General features: G+C 43.0%; 1 protein-coding gene across 2 annotated transcripts in view; it reads left to right on the forward strand.

Annotated features, from left to right (window-relative positions):
• The first annotated feature begins 687 nt into the window (after positions 1–687).
• Positions 688–24,937, forward strand: part of BMP2K (BMP2 inducible kinase) — a 49,648-nt gene continuing 25,398 nt past the window's right edge. For both annotated transcript variants that reach the window (XM_085057891.1, XM_085057892.1), the window contains exons 1-7: positions 688–1,086; positions 19,624–19,742; positions 20,073–20,178; positions 21,844–21,986; positions 22,273–22,394; positions 23,345–23,426; positions 24,069–24,201. In XM_085057891.1, the coding sequence (XP_084914017.1) occupies positions 939–1,086; positions 19,624–19,742; positions 20,073–20,178; positions 21,844–21,986; positions 22,273–22,394; positions 23,345–23,426; positions 24,069–24,201 (853 nt within the window). In that variant the 5' untranslated portion in view covers positions 688–938. The remainder of the gene's footprint in view (positions 1,087–19,623; positions 19,743–20,072; positions 20,179–21,843; positions 21,987–22,272; positions 22,395–23,344; positions 23,427–24,068; positions 24,202–24,937) is intronic.

Genomic DNA, 24,937 nt, shown 5'->3' on the forward strand with positions numbered 1-24,937 from the left:
AACCAGTTACCTTCAAACCTCAGCACAGTGTGTAAGTGGAGACACACCACTGGAATTCATACTTGTAATCAATGAGTTTCACACCTATTTCCCAGAGAAACAGAATTTTCGGTTAGGATTGGGAGGGATCTCCGGAGATCACACAGTCCAACCCCCTGCCAAGGCAGGGTCACCTGGAGCAGGTGGCACAGGAAGCATCGAGGTGAGTTTGGAATGTCTCCAGAGAGCTAAACGCCACCACCTCCCTGGGGTTTCCCTTCTGGAAGCACTCCACAGACCCAAGACGCTCCACAGCCCTGGGCGTGCAGAGCCATTTTTACCACCGCGATAATTACCACGCCGTTTCCACACCGCGTTGCTTCCCGCAGACTGCTTCCCGAGGGCACGTCCCGCTCAGCGCTGGGTCGCTGAAGCACGATGGGCGCCGTGAGGGCGACGGGAGGCCAGGCTGAGGGGAGTCCGAGCCCCGTGTGTCCCGCCGGGCGCGTCCCGCTCGGCGCCTCCCGCCATCCCCCTCAGGCAGCGCGCGGCGCCCCGAGGCGGGAAACCGCGAGGGATCCGCGTGAGGGAAGGGCAGGGGGGGGCAGTCTCGCGCCGCGCCTCGCTCCCGCGGCACGTGCCGGGCCGGCCGCACTTCCGGCCGGGCGGGTGCTTCTGCGAGGGGCGGGAGGCGGCGCTGCGCTTGCGCCGTGAGGCCGCGCGCCGGCGGGGCGGCCGCTCCCGGCACAGCGCGCGGCGTCCCCTCAGCCGCCCCGGCCGCCCGGGGCTGCGGCTGCTTCTCCCTCCTCCTCCCTCCTCTGCCTCCCTCCCGCTTCCTCCTCCTCCCTCTCAGGAGCCGGCGGCGGACGAGGAGGAAGCGGCTGCCGCGGCCGGCATGTGAAGCGGGGTACCCCCTCGCCTCCGGTTCTTCCCCGGCTCTTCCTGGGGCTCCGCTCGCCATGAAGAAGTTTTCCCGCATGCCCAAGTCCGAGGGGAGCGGCGGCGGCGGCGGGACGGTGTGCGGCGGTTCTGGGAGCGGCGTGGCCCTGGGCAGGGCGCTGGCGGTGGGGCGGTACCAGGTGACCCCCGAGGAGCCGCTGGCCGAGGGTAAGAAGGGGCCGGGGGCGGCGGTGGCGGGCCGGAGCCGGGCCCTCTGGGCCCGCCGAGCCGCTGCCCGCGGGGAGCCGGTGGCGGGGCTTTGGGCGGTGCTGCTTCGGCCGCTGCCTGGGCCGTGGGCTCGTTAGGGCGCTCGGAGTTCCCCGGCTCGCTGCCCTGGCTGAGCGAGGCGGGATGAGGTGTCACCGGCGCCTGTGTCGGGCTTTTGCCAGCTACTCTGAAAGGAAAAAGCCCGACAAAATAAAAATCATGATCTTCCTTGGTGTAAGGCAGCGGATTGGTATCACGGTCACGAGTGGAGGTGCGGTGCTGGCAGTTTATGCTGTAGAGCCTCCCCTCGCTGCGGGGTGCTCGACTTGTGCTCCTTGTGGTGAACTTGCACTTTGTGTCCTCGGACCTCCACTGGGACCTGAGGAAGAGTTGTGTGAATTTTCGTAGCCATTGGATTGGCTGGACTTTCTTAGCTTTAGTGCTTCACTGGGTGCTGGCATGGGACACCATCAAAACAGCCATTTTTGGGTTTTGCTCTGTGTGTGTGAAACAGTGTGGTGCTCATCTCCCGGAGCTGGTAACTCATGTCATGTGTAAAGTGTAATTCACTTCCCAGGTCACTGAGCTCAGGGCTAGTGCCGTATATTTCATAGTTACTGAATATTTACAACACGCTGCTTTGGATCGTGTGGGTAAAATATTCATCTCTGTCACTTTTGACTGTGTGTTGCTTAGACTCTATGTAAGTGTATAGTTTATGCATTAATATACCTGCGAAGTTTCACTGATTGCGTGCATTTCTTCGTGGAGATTTAAGATGTGGTTTTAACAAGTGCATGCAGATAATATTACTGGTTGGAATAGGACCATGTGGGTGACACTTAAATTTTCATTGCTCTCTAGAAATGGTTTTCATAGAAAAGTAGATTTGGTACTCAATATTTAGAATGCAGTATTTTGTATTTGGGGTATGGTGTCAGGGATTATCCTACTGCATACCTGGTTGCTTGTGTCTGGGTGGTTCTTGCTGAGAACTACTTCCAAGTCATGGTCTGATAAAAAGTAATTTCTTGTGGCAGGATAGAGACTTTAAAAAATAAAAAATGACAGTAGGCTCTTGAACAAATTGAGGAGGTAACACGGAAAACATATATAGTGGAAAGGAGAGCAGTTGCATAGTGCTTTGTCCATTTTAGTACTATATTAAAAGTTTTCTCATAATGTCCTGTGTTAAGAGGCACTACAGATGATTGTTTTTCCTTTCTGTGGTGGGCAGAAACAAATTGATAGCCCTTAAGGCCTTGGGGTCAGGGCAAGTCAAAATTTTAACATGTGACTTTTGTGCGAATTAGCTTCCTACTTTTGAGTCTGAAATGAGTTTTTGACTGCTTTTCTTTCTTCAGCTTTTATGTGGTCTCTTGAATATGGATGCTTAGGATGAGAACTGATAAAGGGTGGGGGCAGTGCGAATCTGCCACATCTTGAGAAAAGTCTTCAAGCCAACTCTGGAGTGGGTCAGTAGGGAGGACCCAAAGGGGCCTGGAGGATCAGAAAGTAACAGGTGGCACAAGTGTTGGGGAAGCAGGGACGTGAGGGAGGGTGGGCTGGTCTCTCACGGTTCCTCTGAGTGTCGGGGAGCAGCTGGGCTGTGACAGGGTGTGCATGGAGCAGGTGTGTGCCCTGCACTGCTGGGTGGGAAGGGCACTGTGACTGAGTGTCCAAGTGGCACTCGCGTGTTCCTAACCGACACCAGGGTTTATGGATCAAGAGATAGCTTTTATGTAGGAATAACTTGTTGATACTCAGTCCCTTGCCTTAGTAGCAATTAATAGTAAGAATTGTGTGGTACTGCTGTTACATTAGTCATGTTGCTATCTGTAATTAATGCTGAGCACTATAAATCCCCTGCTTCCTAATCTTCCTCTTGACAGGGCAGAGGAGAAAACTTTTTTTTTCCTATCCTGTTTGGACAAGGCTTTTTTCTAAAACCCAGTTAAACTGAGGGTCTTAAACTTGTCAGGTAGTTCTTAGTACTCAGTGCTGATGAAATAGCATTTAAGATGTTCATATCCAAGTTAAAGCTTGTGTTATGAAGCGTTAATGATACATTAAGTTAATGAATCTAATGAACTTAACAAATCTATGTTAGAGGAAATATATAGTGTTCCATTAGCAGTAGTGAAGCACGTTGTATTTTTATTAGCAATTAGAATTAATGGCATTATATGTCTGTTTTATGCAAACTGTTGAACCCCCACCTTCTTTCAAGATTTTGCCCTGAGTAGTCTTAGGCAGCTCCTGGTAAGTAGAGGAATGGGAGCGGTGATGCCGAAAAACTCAGGTTATAATGACCTTCCTGCACTGCAGTGATGGATCTTCGGGTGGGTTTCTCATGTTGATACAGGTGTTGCCCTCAAGATGCTTTTCTGTAATCTTTGACAAAATGGTTTTATTGCAGTGTTCTAAAGGCAGAAGCTTGCAGCATTCTAATCCAGTTGTTTTGAATAAAGTATAATGCTATCTAAACGAAATGCATTATTTTGGCTAAAGAAGGAGTAAAGTTGAAGAGCTGTAGTTACTAGGGTGTTGGGTGGTTTCTTCTGTTCTAAACATGTCTATTCTGTGGTGACTTCTTGGCCTCCATAACCCAGTGGTCAGTATGCTGTTGGATGGAGGTATGATTTTTTACTTTTTATTCCTCAGAGGTGGGGAAAAGCATTTCATTTGGGTTATAGTTTGATGTGGAAGATCAGTTCCTGTCCATTTTGACAGTATTTTAGAAATACGTGGAATAAATGTCTGATACAGAGTGAAGGCCTTGCCTTTGTATCTTTTTGTTGAATTGGCATATTTGCAGTGCAGCTGAAGTTTGGAAAATTAAATCTAATAAAAATACGGAGAGTTCTCTGAAAGTTACAGGTGGTGCATGGGGAACTCCAGTTATGGCAACTTCAATATTGAAAAAGACTTTACAGTTCAGAAATTGCAACAAACTGGAAGTTGCCAGGTATGAAACATGCTTTTAACTTGATCTCAAATGTCAATTCAAAACAGTTTATGAAGAGTGAAAAGGAAAGTGAAAATTAGCAAGTTCCCAAAATACTTTTGTTTTACATGACGAGGAAATAGAAAGTTGTAATTTGACACAGTGATACTACTTACTTAATTGTTTGCCCTGACTTAGACTTCAATAAGTCCTTTTTGCTTAAGAGCTGCAGTAAAAGGGATTTTGCTGCATACTATAAAGGTAGGCATTAGAAGATGCTGGTTTGCCTTACTGTCTGGATCACTTGGCAGGGTTTGAGATGTTTAAACGGAACAAATAAACAGTGATTTTTCCAGATTCTAAGTTGTCTTTGTTCCACAAGCACACCAAAGAGGGTTGTGGTAAGTGTTGTAATTGAGTATATGGGTATGCTTTTAACAAGTGCGGATGAAGCAAGAAAGAGACAGTTACAGCTGTTAAAAAAAAAAAAAAAGTACAGCTTCCTTCCCAAACTCAACTGGCATGGTTTGGAAGCTGTTCTGTAGACAGGGAAAGATGGTTATCATCTGCTTTTTGTTTACATTCAGAATTGAGTAATGCAGTTGTGGGGCATATGCTGTTGCATCTTACAAAAGTAAAGTGATGTTCCCCTCCTCTGCCCCCAGCAGTTCACCCTCTTGCCAGGCAGTGCATCGCTAATAAGCATGGAGGTGAGATACCAGGCACTTAGAAGAAGTGGGTAGTTCTGTGTGTCCTGTGCTCCCAGAAATACCCAAAGGGGATGTAAAATAGCTCTTCAGCGTCTGGAAGCTCTGGACAGCAAAGAGTGAGCATGACATGTTACTGCTCTGGTGCAGTAGCTTTGCTTTGTCCTGTTATGTGTGGAAAGAAGTTGTGTGATAGTGAATACACTGGTTTATTTTTTATCATCCAAGCTGATAAAGCGGTGGGTCCAGAGCTGTGTGGTGTTGAGACTCTCCTGCTGTGGCTTAGGAGGCTGTTGCTTTTCTAAGTGACCTTGTGTCCAGGACATGAGAGGCAGGGAAAAAGCCACCCAAGCGGTGTAAAGTTTGTTAGCTAGGTGCTTGATTAGGTACTTACAAGTTCATTAGTTAATGTTTGCTTCATTTAATAAATGTGGTGGTTAAATCATACTGTTCTGTGAAAAGGGGCCTCTCAATAGGGAGAAAAAGTGAAAAAAGCTTTATGAAACTGGAAATGGCATACTCTCCTTTATCATATATCTCACAGTGCAACCTCTTGGAGTCATTGCTGGTGAACCAGCTGTGAAGTCCCAGCCCTCTTGCCAGGTTTAGGGCAAGGTAGTTTGATTCATTCTGGGTGGCGTGCAGAGAAACAACCAGATTCTCAGGAGGTTCTATAACAAACTGGTCATTAATCCACAGAGGGTCAGTGGCTTTCTCCCCATTTACCCTCTGTGGGAGTTAGCTTGACTTGCTCCAGGAGAAAACCTTTGAACAGGTTGGCATTACAGCAGTCTGTGGGTCAGTCACCACCATTTTGGTGTGGACCAGGGGCTGATGGAGCCTCAACGGGGGGAGCAGCAGCGCCCCCGCCTATGCAGAGCTCACCCTGTTACCCCCGCTTCCCACGTGGTTGTTTTGAGCCAGTCAGCCATTCCTTTGGTCTCCTACACCAGTGGGGGAATGAGCTGCTTGTGAGCTCAACTGTGCTACTTTAGTTGTGTGCAGTCTTTGCAAGTACTTGATAACTCTTATGATTTGGTTTGCCTCTTACATTTGTACCATTCTAATCAAAGCCTAAGAAAAATGTCACCTTGATGGAGAGGAATCCAGGTCCTGTTTTGTTGTATCTTGTAATGTGTGTTTGTAGATAGTTCTACTGTTGATTTAAGTTCTTTCACATCACTCTTGAAATTAGGGTAGTCTTCAAAGTGCTGTTGTGGGGTTTTTTTTTCTTTTTTGTTTTTTCTACCGTATGTCTTAGCAATAGCAGTTCAGATATTAATCTAAATAAACAAACTTTGTGTTGTGGGTAAGATTCTCTTTGCTTTTGTAAACCCTCACCTCAATTAACCTCTCAAACCATCATTTCTGGTCCCCAGAGCAAAGTGTTGAGAGGATTTGCAGCTCCAGCAGCTGCTGTAAATTCAGAAGCATGCTGCTGTACAGCAGACACTGCTTCATCTCCTGTCAGGGTGGGGCTTGTTTGTTGTGTTTTATTGGGAGAGGTATATAGAGAGATGTCATTGTAATGGATCTGTGAACTTGAGTACTTCCAAGTGTTTCCATGTGGTGTGGGCCCAGTTTTTAACTCTGGGAGACCTTATTTCTGTGGCAGGTGTTACGAATATACCTAGTGCAGAGTCACTTCTGCTGTGACCATGGTGTGGTAGTCTTCTCCTATGAGGCAAGCTGACGTGTACAGTACTGATCTTCATTAATTTGGTTTTTGCATGTGACTTGCTGCCCTTTGCAGAAGCTGCTGTTTTATTTTCAGTTGTAATCTAGCACAGTTGTTCAGGTGGATTATGAGCTGGAAGGCTGTCTGGAAAGCTAAGTTGTGGAATTTGAGTTGGGTTTGGTCATGTCGATTTTTTTCCAGTGTTAACATTTCTGAATCTGTTTGCACATGACTGTAAAGGTCAAGCCTGTTATTCTGTCTCAAACAGTTTTGCTTTGCTAATACTGGAGTAGCAGGTATGGTTTGTTGAGTTCAAGATACAAGGGAGAAAAAGCAGAGTGAGTACTTGAAACTGACTTTTGTTTTTGCTGAAAGTATGATACAATACATGCGAAGCTCTTGTGCACTCCCAAAAATAGTCACAGCTGCCTTACCTCAAGTGTATCTGCAGATTGGCAGGTGCTGAGATCCTAGAACAGCTTTTGATTTCTGTGTGGTGAAAGATGGGAAGCCTGTGCTGTAGTGCTTGGGGGTTTTCTTGGGACTTCCCAGGCCTCATGAAGGCAGCTCACAGCCTGAAAAAAGAGCGTGGTTTGGCTAGTGCAGGATGTAGCTGTGTTCTGTGTAATGAGCAGGCAAACCAAAAGCAGTTTGGGGATATGTATGTGATACTTGTCTTACATAAATATGCAGATAAAGGTGCGTATTTCATGTAACGCAGCACACAGAATGAAAGCTCTAAGTCTGTTCTGTTAGTGACACATCTGGTGTGCTGACCACTGTGGTGGCACTTGGGCCAAACAGTTGCTGTTGCTGTGCTCTCCAGAGCTCTTGTGTGCCCCTGAGACATGGGTGGAGAAATGAACAGGTTGGGAAACATCTGTAGGCTGACAAAGGCGTCTATTGTACAGCTAGGGCCAAGTTCAGCTCTTAGGACACGTGGTCTAATGCTCTTTGATTATCCAGTTATTAGTCCTTGCATGCCCTGTGGACACTCCATCCTGCATCGTGTGTACATGGACGGGTCATGTTACACCTCTGATAACTGCACACAGTTATGTTCTTTTTCAAGGATGTTATCCCTTTAATTTTTATGTGGCCAGAAGTAGTTAAATAAAGAGGAAGTCCTTGGGAATCTAGTCATTCTGAGTTGAGTTTTCAGGCTAGTGGCCAAGAGTCAGATGGTTAGAGGAGTAGGAACTTGATTTGTAGCAGTATCATGTTAATATCATACACAAACTCCAGCCATCTTTCCTTTGCCAAATTTTGAGGAAAGACCGATATGCCAATGCATGTGCCATCTACTTGTCTTTTTCCTTGCAGATGTGTTTTGGTAAATGCTAGTACTATGCTAATATTACAGTAGTTGTAAAGGGAGGGTATGTGTGTGGGTGTGTTGCATGAGGAAGCTCCGGGACACCCTGACAGGGTAAGGCAGCATGGAAAAATGTAGGCTGTATTAGCTGTATCTGAGAAGGACATGGCCTGGCTTCAAAAGAAGCTGTGCAGTATCTTAAGGATTTTTTGGTATGTTTTACTGGTTTAACTGATTTTTTTTTTCTTTTTTAATTAAATCTGTGTTTTGCATGTCAGCATGGAAAAGAAAAATTGTTGGCTAAAAGCAGTAGAATTTCTTTTCAGGCAGATGTTAACTAGAAACCAGTAATTGTGGGAAGAGGGTATATATTTCTCTGGGCTGTTGTTAGTGTAATAGCAGAGCTGTCAATCACTAACCCATATGTTAACCCCGGGGAAGGGTTCCTCCAGTGGTTCTGTGCATGGAAAACTGAAGTTAGCACCAGGGATGAGGCTCAGTCTGTAGGGAGCAGCGCAATCACAAGCCTGCTTGGCTTTTGCAGCAGGGGAGAATGAGCACGTCATATTACATAAGCATGTTAACTGTGTGAGCTCAGCTGCCTTTCCAGCTGTAGATGTTGGTTTGCTCTGTAAATGTGCACACAAGCTCTTTGATGGGTGTCTCACTTGCAGCTGAGTAGATCTCACCTTTGGTTCAGAGGGAGGGTGTTGGAGGTGCTCAGTTAGGTTGTGCTGCTTGTCTCTGGCATTGCTTTGGTTTACAGTGTTTTGTTTGTCTTCATTCTCTTAATTCCTTAACCTTGTGCTATATTTTACTTACTGTAGCTATTTTTTGCCTCAGTAATATTCCAGCTAAGCAGGCTGCCACAGTTGAAGGAGTTGGTAAGCAGAGCTGCGTTAACTGACACCATGAATGCTCTGTGCCTGCCAAAGTGCAGTGTGAGAGTTGGGTGACAGCTCGGGGACTAACCTGGAACACAGGCAGGGTCACTCGCCTGATTGTAACTTGATTGCTTCAGGTGCTGTCCTTTTTCTAGGAAACTGTTAGATTTGCAAGCATCTTTTTTGAAATGGAAGTTTTCCTCGTTTGTGTTCATAGGCTTAGTTTAAAAACTGTTAATATGCTGGATGAACAGCTGCTTCCTGATGTGTCTGGGATATTTGCCTGTTTAGTGATGCCTGGAGCTGGCAGTCCAAGGGTAGTTTGCAGGTCCCAGTGGTGCCAAGCAGCAGCTCCCCAGTGCAGGTCACGTCATCTCTGGTGTGCTGATGCGCTGCGGCAGAGAATGCTTGTCCTGCATTTTCTTCTCCAGCAGATGACGAACGCGGTGAGCGTGAAACCCCTGCTCTCCTCAAAGGAGAGGTTCTGTGTTTCTCTGCATCATTGTCTAGCTGCTGACAAGAAAGAAGCATGAATTCCTCTTCTCCTGCTTTCCTGGTTGTCTTGGGAATGGATTTCAGTCTCTTTGAATGTTTGCCTAGTGGTTAAGAAGGTAGGAACCTTTCCCTTCCTCTTCACATTCGCATGTTCCTTGCTCACGCTTGTCTAGGTTGGTTACTTTTTTCTAGTTCCAGTGGGATGTCTTGGATATGAGTGGGTTCATCTGTGAAACTGGGTCTCTGAAGAGAGGCAGGGTAGAGGAAAATAGAAAAGTAAAGGTTGTGAACTAGAAATTAAAAAAAAAAACCTCTTGATCCTAGGGGACTATCTTCATTAAATAGGGAATACTTCATTTGGTTTGATAGCAGAAAACATGCTGCTTTGTCCTTGAGGTGCAGGAACCCAGGTGTTAAAGCACTCTTGTCTAGTGGAACTGAAAACTGGCAGACTTGGAGTGTTCTCTCTGTAAAGGCAGGAGAGTATTCCCTTAGTCTTGCTTCTTGTTATGTCTACCTTGCTTCTGAGGCTGGTGGTGAAAGTACTGAAGAAATGGTTGGAGAGACTCCAGTGAGAATGAAAACCTCTGGGCAGTCTTTATATTGCTCTTCAAGAAATGTCAAAGCTGGTATTGCTGTGAAGAGCATCAGATCACTCTTGGGAATGTCATTATTCTGCAGATGGAGAAACAAAGGAAGATTGAAGAGATTTGCCCCATGTCATACAAGTCTGTACAAGAGATACAGGTAGAGTTTGGAACATCCTGACTCTGTGATAGGTTCTTCCACAACCCTTCTGTAACATGCTGTGGCTTAGTTGCTACACACAAAACTAAGAAAGGAATTCTGATGTTACAGGGCTTGAGGAGATTTTATTCAGTTGTGTATATGTTGGGCTTCCTTCCAAACTTGCACATTATTTTAATGGATTAATTTGTTCCTGTGGTGCCTAGAAACTTCAGTAGGCAAGTCTCTTCAAGTTATGTACCAAAACATAGGAATGGGCCAATTCCTGGTTTATTTCAGTTCTGCTGAACTGACTCATTTTTAAAAATTTGTTACTTGGGCTGTGATTTTTATCTGTGCATCTTGTCTTTCTGTAGCAGTTGTAATGAGTAATTGTTGCAGGGTTTTGCCTCTTATGAAACATAAAATAACTTTGGAAGTTAGTGATTAATATGACATTTTCTTATGTTCTTTTGCAGTTCCTGCAGGTTAAAAAATTGAATGTGCTTTTATTTAGAGAAATTGTTGCTAAACAAGTTTTTTCTTGTTCTGCATAATTTACTTGCATATGACTATGAAAGGGATACATAGCAAATAGATCATTAAAGAATATGAAGCACTAAATTACACTCTGCTGACATGTATGTATAAAAACCTGACCTGAATACAACATGTGTTCATGAAACTAGAATAGGAAGAGTGAATGAAATCTAGTGTGTCAGCATTAGAGATGGGATCAGTTCTGGTTTGTGTGTCGTGTGCAGGAAAATAAATTCTTTGGAAAAAAGCAAATGAAATAATTGCATCGTTTGAGCCTTGCTGTGTCTCTGTAGAACTCTATAGCACAGTCTGCATCTGTAGAGTTGAGACTTCAGTTTGAGGTGAGTTTAGATGGGTTATCACTTGGCTTTTACTTTATGAGAACTTACGGAAGCAGAAGGAGGATTGTTTGGTCCCGGAATGAGCTATCCAGAGGTTTCTTAGGCAGTCTAAAGATAGAAAAGCAAGTTTATATTGTTTTGGCAACTTGAAAGGAGCCAGTGTGCTGCATCTTATTTGGTTTAGTCTTGTACTCTTCAAGTTCCTTCAGTCTTGGTGAGGTTTACAGTATTATTCTCCCAGCTTTGTGCTTTCTTGAAATACTTGATTTCTCCATCAAACATTTTATGCCTTTCTTAGACTTGCTGTTTGATTAAACTGATACCAAATTGTGTGGCTGCATTTTTAAGAGGAGGCTTTTCCTCAATGATATCTTTGAGTTTAGATGGTAGTTGGATCCTAACTCTTTCATTTTCTGAGACTTGCCTCAAACTAGTTTCCAGATCAGTCCATTGAATAAATAACTGCCTTGTTCTGAGTTATCACTGTTAACCAGCTTCTTCTTGAAACACAGGAGGTGCATGACAGGTATTAAATTATTTTGATAATCTTGACCCTGATGTTTGGAATTCTGTTGCCATTGCAGCGTAGGGCGTTTATTTAAAATGATCGAGCTGCTTCGCTGGTTACAAAATTTCAGTGTATCTTTTAAAATTGTCTGATGTCATAGTGTGAAGTTTGGAATCCCAAGCACAGAAGTGCTGCAAAGTCTTAAGAGAGGCTTTATATGCGGTTTGAAGTATTCAAATGTATTCAGCATGTACCAGATAGATGTTCAAGGACTGCCTGTCCCTATGCAGGTCCCAAGGAAGTATTATTTCCTAAAATGGTTTATAATTCTATTTATTGGTATAAGCAGGTTGGATCTCAGATATTATGTTCTTAAAGTTTACTGGTCCCCTGTTGTTCTTATGCCAGATGAGTCTGTATCTGAGCATACTCCTTTGGTATGCCAGAGGTTAAACATGCATGGGTATTTGCAGATAGCTAAAGAATATGAGTAAGATAATGAAAATCCTTCTTCATTATTCGTATTGGATATTTTAGCACTAATTCTAGCCAGTCAGTCTAGTTTTGGTCATGCTTTTGGTTGAAATGGTCAGTGAATTATGCTCAGATGTGAAGGTGAGTGAGACTGTAGGCTCTTCCTAGCCATGAAGGGATGGGCTTCATCTTAGTAATTTATATGTGTAAGATGTCTTAGAAAAGGAGGAAAGCAGAGAATCTTCCTGTGCCATCTGCCTCAGTCTGAAGTGCCACTGGCATTACAAACGGCTTGGTTTGTGTGTGCACAGCCTGGTGGCTCTTGTCTTTGTGTGGCAGCCAGAGGTGGCACTGGTCCAGGACGCTGTGAAGCAGCCGCTGGGCCAGAGCCGGGCGCTGTGTGCCGGGCCTTGTTCCTGAGCCACAGCAGCTCGGGGGCATTCCGTGCACACTCAGTCGTGGGTGGGGTTGGAGAGCCTGCCTTGCTTTGCATTTCTGGCCTTCCACATTGAAATCACAATTCAAGCAGTGATTTCAAGCAAAATGAAAGACCAGCTAGAGAGCAAGTAAGAGTTTGATAAAGAAAAGGTGTTTGTTTTCTTATGTGGTTGGTAACTATGGTATGACAATTGAGTTCCGTTCCAAAAAAAGTCATAGTGGTTGCATATTGGCTATATAATATCTACCTCCTGATTTAACTATTTTGTAACTATATATTGATTATACTGGAGCTAAAGTCAAGCTTTATAAAAAAATAACGTATCAAATGACATTTGAAATCCTTCTATAAAACGAAATTAATTCACACTCATAACCTCAGTGTTGTAGAATGGTGAACTCCGTGTTTGTCAAGCTTATATGTGCAGGTCATGTCATTGTTGTGGTTTTCCAACTCACTCTGTTTTCAGGTCAGAGCAAACTACAGCTGGAGCTGAGTTCAGTGAGCAAAGACATGACATGGGGAACACATTTAAAAGATAGAACTGCTGTTCAAAGATTTTAGGGCTTTGGGATTTTTTTGTAAACTGTGCTAGTGGGTGTTCATTGAGAGTGTCTTATCAATGTCTTGGATCAGTTGAAAAGCTTTCTTATGAAAAGCGCATATGCGTAAAAAGAGCTTAAAATTAATTTTCACAGTCGATAAATTGAACTGTTGGTGATCTGCTAGTCATGTTCTGTGGTCCTTTGCTTATAGACAGGAAGTATTGACTTAATGATTCTATGGTTGTAGAGGTAAATGCATTACTTTTTCCTAGTGAACAGCAAGAGGCAGTGATGATGTAATACATGAAAGTAGTACAGTGATTGTGGCTAGCTCTCAAGCAGCTTGATTGAAGTTGGAAGTATAGAGAGGTCTTTTTCCAGCCAGAGCATGAGAAGGCATCAGCTTTACCCTAAGAAATTCAATGTTTCATCTTGGGTGCATAAGATGTATTCCTTGCTGGGTGTATAAAATGCTTGTGGTTTTTGGTTTTGTTTGGTTCTGGGGTTTTTTTTTAAGTGTATGTTAAATCAGCTCTTCAGTCAATCTGTTTTCATCTTCCTTAGACTACTGCAGGAATTGCATGTCTGTTTCAGTAGCTGTGTTAAATTCAAATAGCTAGGAAATTTATCTGCATTAGGAAATTGGTGGTTTTTGTTTCTCTAGCAGCCAAGTAGCTAAGGCTGTCAGGCAGAAGATACCATGGAAGCAGTAGTCAAACATGGCTAGCAAGTCACCTGGACAGTGAGAAGCTGGTGAGGTGATGATGGGCTGTACTGCAGGACACAGAGCTCTGTTCCTTTTGCTGTTCACTAGGCCAAATCTTAAGCATCTCAAGTTTGGCCCCTGGGCAAGTCTGGTGCATGGGTGTTAATAAATATATAATTTTTTCACAAAAGTCTACAGTAGACCTTTATTCAGCCTTCCCAGCTCACTCAGTAACTTAAGTGTCTTGGATTCCCCAGGCAGTCTCTGGTGCTTCTGTCAGACCTTTTTTGTGAGGTTGGCCTGGAGCTGATGCTGGGAGAAGTGGAATCGGAGCGTACCTGCCTGTGGCGGGGTAACAGTGCCATTAGCAGAGGTGTGCGTGGCAGACCTGCCTGCTGGGGCTGCACGGTGATGTCCTGCTGGGATGTGATTCACAGCTGCTGTTTCCCCTGTGCTGCCGTAGGAGCGGATGCTGATTTGAGGAAAGCAGTGCTGCTTGTCTAAACTAGCTGTGATAGTCAGCTTGCTACATGGTGGGAATTTGTGTGGGCAGTGGGAAAGAGTGCAGTGGTATGTCTGTTGGAATGCATTGTCTGCATGCTTAAAATAAAGTGGAGAAATAATGAGCTCTGAAATGTGTGTGTAGAAATGGAGTATTTTAGAAGTAGGGAGCTATTTCTATTCTTGGTTTGGGGAATGCCGAGCTCTTGAGCTTGGGAGCAACATCTGTCAAATGTTCTTCTGGATGGAGCTGTGTCTCAGAGCCTTGCATTCATGACTGAGGCTTGTGGAGTAAGCTTTACTGAAAATACACATGCACACGTGCATGCATGCAGAGGCATAGATGTAAATGTACAGAAAGGTGAAAGTGTATATACGATCAGTGTTAGTTAATGCTGCCTCTATTCTGCAGGAAGGCCAGTTCCTGTTGCTTTCCAAACAGTGAGCACACACACAGGTGGTGTGGCTTGGCTTGGCTTGGCTTGGCTTGGTGGCCACACAGCGGGGCTGTGGGGCAGGTCATGTATGGCACTTCCCGGGGTCTGGAATGCTCAGGGCTGCCAGCGACTGGGGCAGGGAGACAGCAGTGTTGGAGCAAGTAGAGTGTGGCAGTGTTGTGGGATGGTGAGCACTGGATGTTCTGCAGCACCAGTTTTGGAAGCTAGCATGAGGCATGAGGTACCCACCAGCTGCTGCAGGAATTTGTGCACTGCTGTAAAACAGACCTTTAGTAATAGGACATCCCCTCATCTTCTCATGCAGAGGTGCTTCAGGAATGGGAAGGCAGAACTGTGGCTTCCTTCTCCTGTGGAACTTGTGACAAAAAGTAAATGCTTCACCAAAAATTTTTCGCAAGGGTTGAAGAAGACACAAGTTTCTATTAAAAGGTACCCCCTCAACAATCACATGGTGTTTGGAATCTGATGAGAAATTCAAATGTTTGATTTCTGCGTGTTTTTAAATGATTTGCTGTCACAAAACAGAAAGCTTCATAGCTTCAAGAATTACATTAATATTGTCTGTGCAAAACTTGGCATTTCTTGTGTATGCTTTTAGTCTGCCACTCCTAAATGGGCCTGCAATGCAGCATCTGTACTGACTGACAAGAAGGCAGTGCCTCTGGGGCGGGAGGACTGCTGTCCTTGTGGGGAGAAGGGAGGTTCTGAGAATTTGTACCAGTGAAACTATCCCAATAGGATGCCAGTGGGCACACAGAGTTGTGGATGTTTTAGCAGTACACCACAAGAGAGGGAGCAGCAGGATGGGAGAGGGGGTCTGTGGCACCATAGCAGCATATGAGGGTCATGGAAGGACACTTGAGAGCCAGAATGCCTGTGTGTTTTATACACTACCTGAAGATGGGATCAAAACTGAGCTGCAAGAAACAGCTCCTTGCAAAGGTTCACCTGCAACTATGGCAGAAAAGAATTGACTCCAAATTTCTAGTAAAATAGCACATGGATATATTGTTTGATGCTAGTTGAAAAAGGGTCTTTGCCAGTGCTCCATACAAAAGTGGATGGGAAGATGAAGAGCTGTTTTTCATGAGGTTGTGCTTTTCTTGTGGAGGAGGACTAGTTCTTTTTGGAGTTTCTTCTTAGTGTCCTTTGCTTTTGGACGCTGGTTTCTTTTGTGTTTTGGTTTGGTTTTTTTTCCTGGAAGAAAGATGCTTAAAACATTTGATAAGGTCTTACTGCTCTCCATCATTATGGATGTGCAGCAAGGTTGTGTTTGTTCATATTGCTGGGAGCCTGTTTGCAGGGCATTCATGCTTGAGCTGGTCTTGTTCTGTATTTTGATTGGATTCATAGTGCCTAAAGTGGTTCACACCAGTGCACTGGACTTGGAACTACTGTGTTTGGAAGGTTATGCAATTTTGGGAGGTGAGTCACTTCTGGATTGGGGTGGCTCTGGCCACAGATCAGCCTGATCTTGGGAGATCTGTCTCTGGAATTAACAGAGAGCAGACATGAACAAGTGGCCCAGGCATCAAGTGATTCAGAGTAAGTTAGCAGTGAAAACATGGTTAACTGCAAAAGTTTATTCAGAATACAAATAAATGCACAGAGATTATCATTATATGTGAGAGTGTCTGGAATGCTAAAAAGCCAGATCTGCTATTTTAAAGAAAATTAACATGTGGATGGATAGCTATCTTGTTTCAAAATTGAGGGAAAAAGGGTTAACAGGGTTTGTGTGGGTTGATGGGTCACAGGGAAATAATTGCACTTGAACCTGTCTCTGACTTTGTGGAGAGGGACACAAGGCTGTCTCCCTGGCCAAGATCATGTGAAGCTGAGAGCCTGTCTTGGGAGCAGGCTTCGAATTAGAAGCTGTTGTTGGGCCTTGTTAACAACAGCTTTACACTGAGCTTTATTAAGAACAGCTTTCCATAGGGACTGTAAGGCCAGGGTGGAACTCTGCTGGAATGGAGGCCGTCATGTTAGCCTTGGAACCCCTCTGAGGACTCACAGCTCCAAGGCTTTGTGTCTTCAAAAACTGTCCTCCTGAACCCAAGATTATATTGAGTTGTTGAGGAAGTTCCTAAATACCTAACTGGCCACATTGTGTGGGCACATGAGAACAATGTTGGTTTATGTATTAATTTCTTCATTCATTTCAGGTTTTGAAATGTGCAGGAAAAACAGATGTAAATACTGTATCTGAAAATACACTTTAATATAATGATTCATTTTATCAAAAGATATTTTTGAGTGCTAATTTGTCTGAATGGAAATGGGTGCTAGTAACAGTCACCTCTCCAAAACAGCCAAGTTTTAATGGATTTGTGAGGAAGCATTTATACCGTAGTAGCTGCCATTCCTGGTTCAGCTTTTACAGGTGTGGTTAGTAGTTGCTGTGTGTTAGTATAGAGAGAAAATCCTTCTGTGCCTGAAGTTCTGTGCTGTTTGTCTGAGATTTGAATAAAAATTCAAGGGATTTACTAGTTGGAGAAACAATATTTGGTGCTTTTAGATGTTTCAAAAAAATCTGTATGATTTAAAAAACCTTACTGTCTCTATATACAAAATATGCATAACTGTATTCAGAATATCTGTGTTAATATTCTTCTGGACTGTCTCCACAAAATGTCTCTCAGCAGTCTGAAAGATGGTAAAGTTTCTGGAAGATTTTTCAGCCTTGTTTTGTTCTACCTGAGTAAGCAAATAGGGTACTTAAAATTCTGACAGCTCCACTGTTTCCTCATTGGAGTTTCAGGAATGTAACATGGTAAAGTGTAAATGGCATGTTGAGGCCTGTGAAATTAGTCAAGGTTGACCTTAAATACGCATAGGAAAAAGCCACATGTGACTGATGTAGAATTTCATTACAAACAAAAAGCAGCCCAGAAAAAGCCTGAAACATTGCTAGTTAGCTGATAATAAGATCCCAGAAGTGCATAGTTAAGGTGACAGAAAGACAGTTCAAGGAAAGAAAAGGTAAGAAAGAGGTGAGAGCTTTTTAAGGAGTTTAATTCTGCTAAGAATCTATTGGGTTATATAACTGTAGGTGCTGTAGGAAGGCTTCTGAGAAGGCATTCCAAGGAAAAGTGCAGTGTGGCTGTGCAGTGTAGTCCTGTGTAACTGCTGAGGATTTAAATCTCGAGTGACTTTGGTGGAAATAAAAGACTGAAAGAGATGAAGCTCCTACAAGTTTTTTTGTGTTTATCATCAGACAGCAACTGTGCCCCACAGAGCCTGGTAGGATGGGGAAGAGGACAGGAAGGGGAATGGTGTGAAAAGCCACGGGCTTATAGCAGGACACTTCACCTACTCAGGTCTTGCTCAGAGTTGTGCCACTTGACTCTTGGAGGAAAGGATTTTAATAGCGGTGGTATTTTCTGATGGAAAAGCGTTCAAGGTCAGGGATCTGCTTCTTGCCAAAGCCAGGACCAGGTCTGCTTTTAAAGCCCCTAGCATTCAACTGCTGGGTGATGTTGCCACCTAATGGCAAGAACAGCACTTAGCTGAGGATTTACGGGCTTTTTGCTACTTTCCACTGATATTTTTTACCCAGCCGTGTCTGCTCAGTTACATCGGAACAGTTGTCAGGGAAACTTGAAATCTGGGGTTCTGTTTTGTCCTCCTGCTAGTCAGAGAGAATTTTAAGGCTACAAAACTGGTTTAAAAGTCAAGAAGTGGTTATTTTCTTCTAATCATGACTCTTGTGCTTTATGTGACTACTGCCTCATCTTTTTTTGTCAAATATTGGTGCTTAAAAACCAAGTAATTTTATTGTGAGGATAATACAAAAACTCTTCTGTTAATGAAGGTCTGTACATCACTCTGGCAGAATTCCCCAGGCTGGTGTTGGGGAATGCTCTTGGATAATTTCAGTCCCAGCTGGATTTCAGCATTAGAACTTGAGCTGTTAAGAGTGGGTGTCCTGTGAATTTTTTGGGAAGGCCCTGTGTAAACTAGGGTGAGGCTGTTGAATTAAAATTGGCAGTAATTCTGCTTTGACAGCCTAGCATGTCATTTGACTAAATGAGAATTAAGTTAAAAAATAATAAATATTTAATCTTCAAGAGAAATTCTTTAATAAAGCTTAGCCTCTTGAGCAGCAGTGATTATGTGCTTGTTTGCTCAAGCACATGAGACTTGCATCAAATGAGTTGCATTATACTTCATAAACACTGCTGGCAGATGCTGCATGAAATATGTGCCTTTCGACTGGCTGCCTCATTATCTGAGCAGTTAATTGCTTTAATTTATATGTTTCTGTCCTGATGGTGTACCCGAGCTTCTGCCCTGGTGCAAAGTTCCCATGGTGGCAGTTGGCTTTTGATCAGACAGCAGTCACTTAATGAAAGCAGGAATTTGCATGAGCTCTCCTGTGAGATGTGTTTCCTATAACTGTGGAAAAGCTGTGCATGTGAGCCTTGAGGTGATGCCAGTGTGGCCTCCTTGAGCAGCAGGCAGGACTAACAGGAGGCAGGTCAAACAGCAGTGTTAGTTTTCATTTTGGTTTGCCCAAGCATTTGGGGAGTACTTTCTGTGTAGGCTGTTTCACTTGTGTGTATATTTCCTGCCTCTTTGATTTCTTTTCTACCCGTGAAAAGAGAAAAAAAAACCCTAATAGTGGGAAGTGGGTTGGACTGTGGTTCCCAGTTCATGCCACTGTTGGACTAAGAATGTTCCTGGTGAGACTGGCTGTGGGAAAATGCTTAATTCCACTCTACATGTTCAGTATGGTTTAAATAAAAACACTCTTTTAGGGCTGATTGGGGTTCCAGGGAGGCTGTTGTAGATAACCTGAAAAGTTATGTGACTTCAATATCTCTTAAGAATTCTTAAGATTTGACTTCTTGTATTTTAGAATGGAAGTTTAGAGAATTAATATACCTTCACTTGGTTTAGATTTTTGAATGACTGAAAGTACTTCAAGGTTGATACCTCAATACATAGTTTTTCTGTGCTTTATAAATTCATTTGAATGTGAAAATGCTTTTCTAATGATTTCATGTAGTGTTGTAAGAAAATAGTAAGACTTCAGTGTTTTTGTCATGAATACTTGGTTTAAGAGAAATGGGTTGAGGTAACAAATGTTTAACTTCTGAAGTGTTTGTTACTAATCATTTAGTGACTAACATAGTCTTTGTTACTCACCCTTAGTGTGTAGTGATGTTGACTAGAGGAATACCAACAAACTGAAGTAGCTTTTTTTTTTTTTTTGCACTTGTGTTCTCCAGGTGGGTTCTCAACCGTGTTTCTGGTACGCACCCCCAGCGGGACCCGCTGCGCACTGAAGCGAATGTGTGTGAATAATGTGCCAGACCTCAACATCTGCAAGAGAGAAATCACCATTATGGTAAGAAGGCCATTGTTTGGAACTGGAGAATGGGTCACTTTGTAGTGTGACAACACATCAAATGCCTCTCCAGTGGTTCTAGACAACTCTTGCTTTTGATCCTGTGGTCCTGATTTTCCACCAGTACTTTCAGAAACTAATGCTGGCTTTAGGGTTGGTGTGTGATTAGTTTCTAAAGGAATTATTAAAATATGTATTCGGGACCACAGTCAGTTTGGTCAGTACATCCAGTTGCCAAGCAAAAGGAACTGCTTCCAGTGCTGCAGTGGCAACTGAAATTCTTTCTTATTTTTCTCACTACTGAAATGTAATGTGTGTTTGCTTTTCCAGAAAGAGTTATCTGGGCACAAGAACATCGTGAGCTATTTGGACTGTGCTGTCAACTCGATAAGTGATAATGTTTGGGAAGTGCTCATCCTCATGGAGTACTGTCGAGGTAAGAGTCACCTCCCAGGTTTGCAGAGTAAAGGCGAGGAAAATGTACTGTCACCTGTGATTTTACTTAAAACTGTTTCTTTAATGTAAGAGGTTAACACATGTCGCAGCTGGAGTCCAGGTGGTTCGTTTCACTCTTCTGTTGGCATTGCTGCTTAGGCACTGGGTTAAAGGTAAAAGTTAGTTTCATGTGGCTGTGTAATTAAATATGGTTACAAACAGGGGAATTCTCTAAGTATGAAGTGCAGTTGTTCTTGCTGCTGGTGGTGCTAAGAAACATGTACCTGGAGCATAAGTCGACAGGAAAGATTAGCACATTTTCACCACTCTTCTGTCTGTTATTTTTGTTTTAGGTGACAACATTGAAGAAGCTTTATCTGACAGGTGGTTTGCTACAAATGGGCACAATAAAGTTAAGGTTGATAGTGCTACCCAAAACGGTGCTAGCACTGTGTTCCTGCTTTACGTTACTTTGTTTCAAACAATTGTGAGTCAGGGACTGTCTCTGGCGTGTTTTCCTCCCAAGTCACTTATGTATGGAATAAATTTGCCAATGAGTTTAACTTGTGAAGTTAGTCTGAAATCTAGGGAGACTGGGTACTGGCCTCATAGTATGTGATGGTGGTTAATCCAAACAAGTGGTGATACTGGAACAAGTGCTGCAAGTACAAAGTAAATACTTTGAGCCTAGAAAGCAGATATCCTGTGGTGTGTAGTGCTCGAAGAATACTTTGAGCTGAGGTTTATATGGGTTATATTTGCAAGAGAAGCAGTAAGCATTATGCAATCTGTACCATAAGGAGCCAAAGACAACTTTAATGTACATTTTGGGGAATGGAATAAGCAGAACTTGAAAACTAATGGCCACATTTTTGGCCCTTTACCCTGCTTGTATGGGTGAATTTCTGTACCTTTGTGGGAGTTCACTTCTGACTCCCTGTTAGTAGTACTCTTTCCCTAATGATCCTGGTAAATAGTGGATGTCAGCTGTCAGATCACTTGGCAGTGTTAGGCCTTCCATGTTCAAAACATCCTTGGTTGACAGAATGCCCACCAAAGTCCTGCTGCAGACACTGACTCCTTGTACAGTGAGCATTGTGGTAGGAGGAACCTAAGACACTTTTTCTGGTAAAATTACTGCAAGAAGCAGAGAAGTATTGATTCCCAATCTCAAAAGGAACCTATGAAAGGGTTCCTTCTAAGATTGGGAAAGGGAGGTCTTTTTCCTTGGAGGATGGGTTTAGGGCTTTTTTTCCTTCCCTCACTGCCTGCCCCTTCTTCCCCCTTTTTCATGCAGAAACAGAGAGGGTGTCTAGAGAATGAATCATGATCTCAGTTGCCTGACAGGGTTTGGGTTAATGGATCCCAATGCAAGAAACACTTTTGAGGTAACACACTGGTGTGATGGATGCTTTTTTGTGTTTGCAGCAGCTGGTTTCAAATATGTTTCAGTCACAGGGACTGGACTGTTTTCATTTGAGCCAGTAATTTTTATGTTTAGGGTGGGAAGAGAGTGTGCAGTTGGAAAACCAGGTTTGTTTTGTTCCAGTACAGTAACTGTGGAAAACCTTCTTGCATCATATTTGTGGGCTTAAGGCATATAAATAAGTCTTTACTTCTGTACATCATTGTAATTACTTGAAAGAAATTCCTCTTGTCTCTTTAGCTGGGCAAGTTGTGAACCAGATGAACCAGCATCTGCAGACAGGCTTCACGGAGTCAGAAGTAATGAGAATATTCTGTGATACCTGTGAAGCTGTTGCCCGGTTGCATCAGTGCAAAACACCTATAGTTCACCGGGATCTGAAGGTATGAACTTCACCATAAGGAAATCCAGGGTAAAATCAGTGATCTGCTTGAAAAGGATTGAGGGTATAGGAGAGGTTTCCCTGAGACAGACTTCGAGCTGGGAGCTTGCTATTGGTGGAGCTATAAACAGACATTAACCACAGGACATCATTTTTTACTAAAACTAAGTTTATTGGTTGATTTTTCTGAAAACTTCTGTTTGTGTGTGAGAACATATAGTAACACTTAACTTGGAAATTAGTGCTATTATATTAACCTACTTTTTGTGTGTTGATTTCTTTTCAAGGTGGAGAATCTATTGTTAAATGATAATGGGAACTATGTTCTCTGTGATTTTGGCAGTGCCACTAACAAGTTCCTGAACCCTCAAAAAGATGGTGTTAATATGGTTGAAGAAGAAATTAAAAAGTAAGTGTATTTTTAGGTCATAAGCAATGACTGTGCTGACAGGAAACTTCACGTGTTATAGTGTGGTGTGCATGTGTCAGTAATGAATTGAAATTAATGGCTGATCTTGAATTTTGGCATAAATATAGTAAAAGACTGCAACTATTTGATAAGATTTCTTCCATTTATTCACAGATTGTTTTTCAAAACTGAGATTCTTAAAATAAAAGTGTTGGAAAAGAGCATGCTGTTGTGAAATTAAATTGTTCAAAAATATATGTCTGGCTACTGGCCATTTTAGGAGTTGTGTATTTTTAATTTGTGCTGTTTTAATAGTGCTAAGCAAATACTTGCTAGGATAACAAGAAGTGATGTAAATAAGCATTGCAACGGATTTATGTAGAGTCTCATTTACAGAGTATGGTCCATGTTCATTCTCCTAACACCGATGAGCAAAATATTTCAACTTTTCTTAGACACACTCTGGAAAACATGTGTTACTTTGGTTTTGTCCCTCTGGGCTCACTGCTGCAGAGGGGTAAATACAGGCTGCTTGTTTTCGAGTCATGAAGTTTTTTCCAGCTCTGAAGTACTGGAACTGCCAATTCAGCAGTTGTTTTGAAATGTGCATTCTGTATTGTTTCAGTGTGAGATAGGGAGAGCCCTTGTAGGACGGTGCAGTTAGCCCTCCCAGATGACTGGCTGCTTACGCATAGTCGCTCTGGCAAAAGTCAGTGCTTTTGGGGGAATAACAATTAAAGCAAATTTTAGCTGACTTAGTACTTGTGTATGGGACTTGATATTGCTGCTCCAGATACTATTTGTGATGCTGCAAATGCAGTAATGACTTGGATCATTTGAGATGATTCCAGGCACATGTTTGAAACTTGTGTAATTGATGTGTGCACAGTGGATGAGGAAAACACCCTCTCAAGGTTTTCAGCTGTGTGCTCTCTGTTTTGTGTTGCTAGGTACACAACACTATCGTACAGAGCTCCTGAGATGATCAATCTGTACGGAGGAAAGCCCATTACTACCAAGGCAGATATCTGGGTAAGCAAAAAATCAGGTAGTATGATAAATGGGTCTGGTTAAGGATGGGGAATTAAAGCAGCATTGACTGGCTGAATAATTAATTATTGGAAAATTAAATACATTGGGCAGGTTTAGAACATAGAATAGTAGAGATATCTTGGGTAGTTAAATTTTCTGTAAATAAAATGAATGCCACATTTGATTTTTTTTTTTCTTTTTTTTAATTAAAGGAAGGGGGATATGATTTAGAACTTTTCTTCTTTTGTTGGCTTTGGTTTCTGCTTGATAAGCACAACAGTGAGTTCTCATGGAAACCCGATGTGGCAGTATTATCAAGAAAAGTGTTTTTTATTAGTTGATATGCATTGAAGAAAATAAATACAAAATTTAGTGCAAAGAGTAGTGATATCTCTGGGTGACACAGCACTGAGAATGCAGCTCTTGGTGTGCTCTGGTTTTGTGCTGGTCTGCTACAGGTGTTAGTTGGAAGAGCAAGTGTTGTTAGAGCTGCTTTTGATGCATCAGCTGTGTTCAGAGTGCAGCTCCAACACAGTGCATGAACATCTGCCATAGCCAGGGTGCAGTGTCTTGTTGGTGCTGCCCTGTCATGTCAAGGGTTTGCTCTCAGCCTCTCACAGTGCCTGTGTTTGTCTTTTACAGGCCCTGGGCTGCTTGCTGTACAAGCTCTGCTTCTTTTCACTTCCCTTTGGAGAAAGTCAAGTTGCCATTTGCGACGGAAGCTTCACAATCCCGGACAGCTCGCGATACTCCCACAGCGTTCACTGCTTGATAAGTACGTACACAGCCGCTGCAGCAACTCTTCTGTCTCATAAAGCCAGGAAAACGCAGCAAGAGTGCTAAGCACAGTCAGTGTAAAGGGCTGCCATATTCAACTGTGCCTCACAATTCCCCAAGAGTCTTGTTGGAGTTCAAGGAACCTTTTGGTTTCTCTGGGACTAAAGGATGATTTTTTTTTTTTTTTTTACTTAGGTGTCCATAAATTCCAAAGGAATAGGGGCAATGCAAAGAGTGCTTGTATTTATTATTTAGCTCTATTTATTCATACTTCCTTTTTGCTCTTCAGTGTGTATTTCAAGTAAAATGTGAGACTGTTGACAGTATTTTCTGTCCAAGTTGAACACTTGTGCTTAGATGAATTTGAAGTGCAGGTTTAGCATAGCAACAAAATGTGCTGAGATTAATTGAACTTGGGACAACTTTATGGTAGTTCCGTGATTTATAACAGAACAAAAATGTGGAAAATTTTGTGCAACTCCGAGTGTTAGACATGAACTCTGGCAAAAGTTTGGAAGCATGAAGTGTATGAAGGAAAATTTTGGACAAGAAGCAACTCAGAGGCTTGTGATTCATCTGTTACCCAGGCATAGAGATGTGGGAGCTAATATTTACAGTAATAATCAGTATTGTCTTTGTTTTCAACTTAGAATAGGCTCATTTGAAAGAGTGAGATGGACAGAATATTTAAAATTCAACAGGTTTGAGTAGGAGCTCATATAACTTCAGGTTAT

This window comes from Lichenostomus cassidix, chromosome 4 (assembly GCF_008360975.1).
Source record: "Lichenostomus cassidix isolate B80296 chromosome 4, HeHo_3.0, whole genome shotgun sequence".
In the NCBI taxonomy this organism is placed as follows: Eukaryota; Metazoa; Chordata; class Aves; order Passeriformes; family Meliphagidae; genus Lichenostomus; species Lichenostomus cassidix.